We start from the raw sequence: 1,831 nt of genomic DNA on the forward strand, positions 1-1,831 counted from the left end.
CAGGCGTTCAGATACCTGATTCTTCCTTGGTATGTGCACATTCTACATTCTATTTAATAGGCTCTATCTGAAATATTTAAAATGGTCAAAAAAATGACCACCACATATTGCTTCTAACCAGTCGTATTACTCTCACTTCGTCTATTAATATACATAAACTGAATATCCACTTCACGTCACTTCTTGCCTACAGTGTAATCCTCATTTGCCGAGCAGCTGTGCGCAGCTAACTTTTTACTGTTCTCCAATCCACCACTGCGTTGTAGAATTAGCGCTTGCTGAGCATCTATGTACGTGATTAATTGATTCGTACCATCCAAAGTTATCTTCGCCACCTTTCATCTTGACAGCGCCAGCGAAGGGACTGCTAAACTGACAACTTCTCTGAGATCCGCTATAGGAGTCAACGTGTGCGTGCCAATAATCTCTTTGAACAAATTGGGCCGTGCAATTATGGCAATTATACCCCCTGATATTGATGTATTCATACATTTTGCATCCGTCGAAATTCAAACTCATGACGTCGATATCACTCAGTTTGGCTCTTAAGTAATCAGTGTAATTAAGTCCATCAGTGTTAAAGTTACATGTAGCGCGCACATGCGTGGAGTGGCTAGCTATGGAGTTCATCCATGACCAAGATAAGCGAAACTTATTCCAGGTAAAGGAATTCTGATTGACAGGGTAGTCTTCATAAAATGGCTTGTTTGCAAACTCGTGGTTGTTAGCCAAGCTGAAAGACTCGATCAGAGTCCAAATGAATCCGTTTTCAGACGTGTAATCGCAAAAGACTTCATACAATGACTTGTTTGCTGGATCAAACAAAAGATACAGACCAGACTGGCTCCCTCTGTCCTTTTCAAGTTGATCCTCACAAGATGTAGGTCTACGTTTCTTACAAAGCTTACCATAGTATTCCGTGGTACAAGTGCAATTGAACTTGTGTTTGGCGTGGTCGCATAGCTCAGTGTACGTGCCTCTATTGGCGCACGGACTCTGGTTACAGCATTGGTTACTGCATGTTTGATCTGAGCATGCGTTGTACACTGAAATCTATAGGATAAGACGAACACATTTTAAGAGCAATTCTCCAGGAAAGTGAAGCAAAGTTGGAAATGAAAAATTTTAACCCCCCTTCAATTTTTGTGTGGAGGTAGGTTTCCTTAAGGGATAAACAAAAACAACCATATTTGGATCGGCAGATGTATCGTCGCCATGGTAACCGCACTAGATGACGTCGGCCTTGAGACCATGTTTTGAGCAAAAGTTCCATTCTCAAAAAGTAAAAGTAAACGAGTCTGGTTCTCGGGTGGACGTGAACCAATTCAAATGAAATTCATACAGATGTTAGAACCACTCTCCCAGTTTATAAAATTCGCCGTTACAATAATTTGGGTTTTATAAACAAGAAGAAAATGCTCGTCTTACTATGTTCCCTGTCAGCCATTTAGACAAGCAGGAAAAACAAGCACAACCATATTCCTAATTTCTCCGAAAGTACTCTTTCCACCTAAACCAAATTAGCAGCAGAGATTACGCAGATATTGACGTTTCTAAATATCATAAAATCAATTTGGGGAAAACTATATGTTGGCCATGGGTGCTGAAGACACCTGGGACAAATTGCAAAAAATTGCAAAATTGGTAATTTTGAGAGCTCTAGTATTTGGCTGAAACAGGCTTTAGAGAGAGAAAATCAGCTTCAAAAGTATCTTTTATCATCTTGTCTGCTACCTACATTTAGTAAATAAGGTTTTGGCCAACAAATTTGATGAAATATAAATTAATACAAAACCTACGTTGAAGGTTTTGCGAATTTCTTCAGGATGCT

General features: G+C 39.7%; 1 protein-coding gene across 1 annotated transcript in view; it reads right to left on the reverse strand.

The window, feature by feature from the left end:
• Positions 1–234: 234 nt before the first annotated feature.
• Positions 235–1,831, reverse strand: part of LOC146454951 (uncharacterized) — a 2,211-nt gene continuing 614 nt past the window's right edge. The window contains exon 2 of the mRNA XM_085094960.1: positions 235–1,053. Coding sequence (XP_084951086.1) covers positions 235–1,053 — 819 coding nt within the window. The remainder of the gene's footprint in view (positions 1,054–1,831) is intronic.

This window comes from Pavona decussata, unplaced genomic scaffold (assembly GCF_977016875.1).
Source record: "Pavona decussata unplaced genomic scaffold, jaPavDecu1.1 SCAFFOLD_297, whole genome shotgun sequence".
NCBI classification, from domain to species: domain Eukaryota; kingdom Metazoa; phylum Cnidaria; class Anthozoa; order Scleractinia; family Agariciidae; genus Pavona; species Pavona decussata.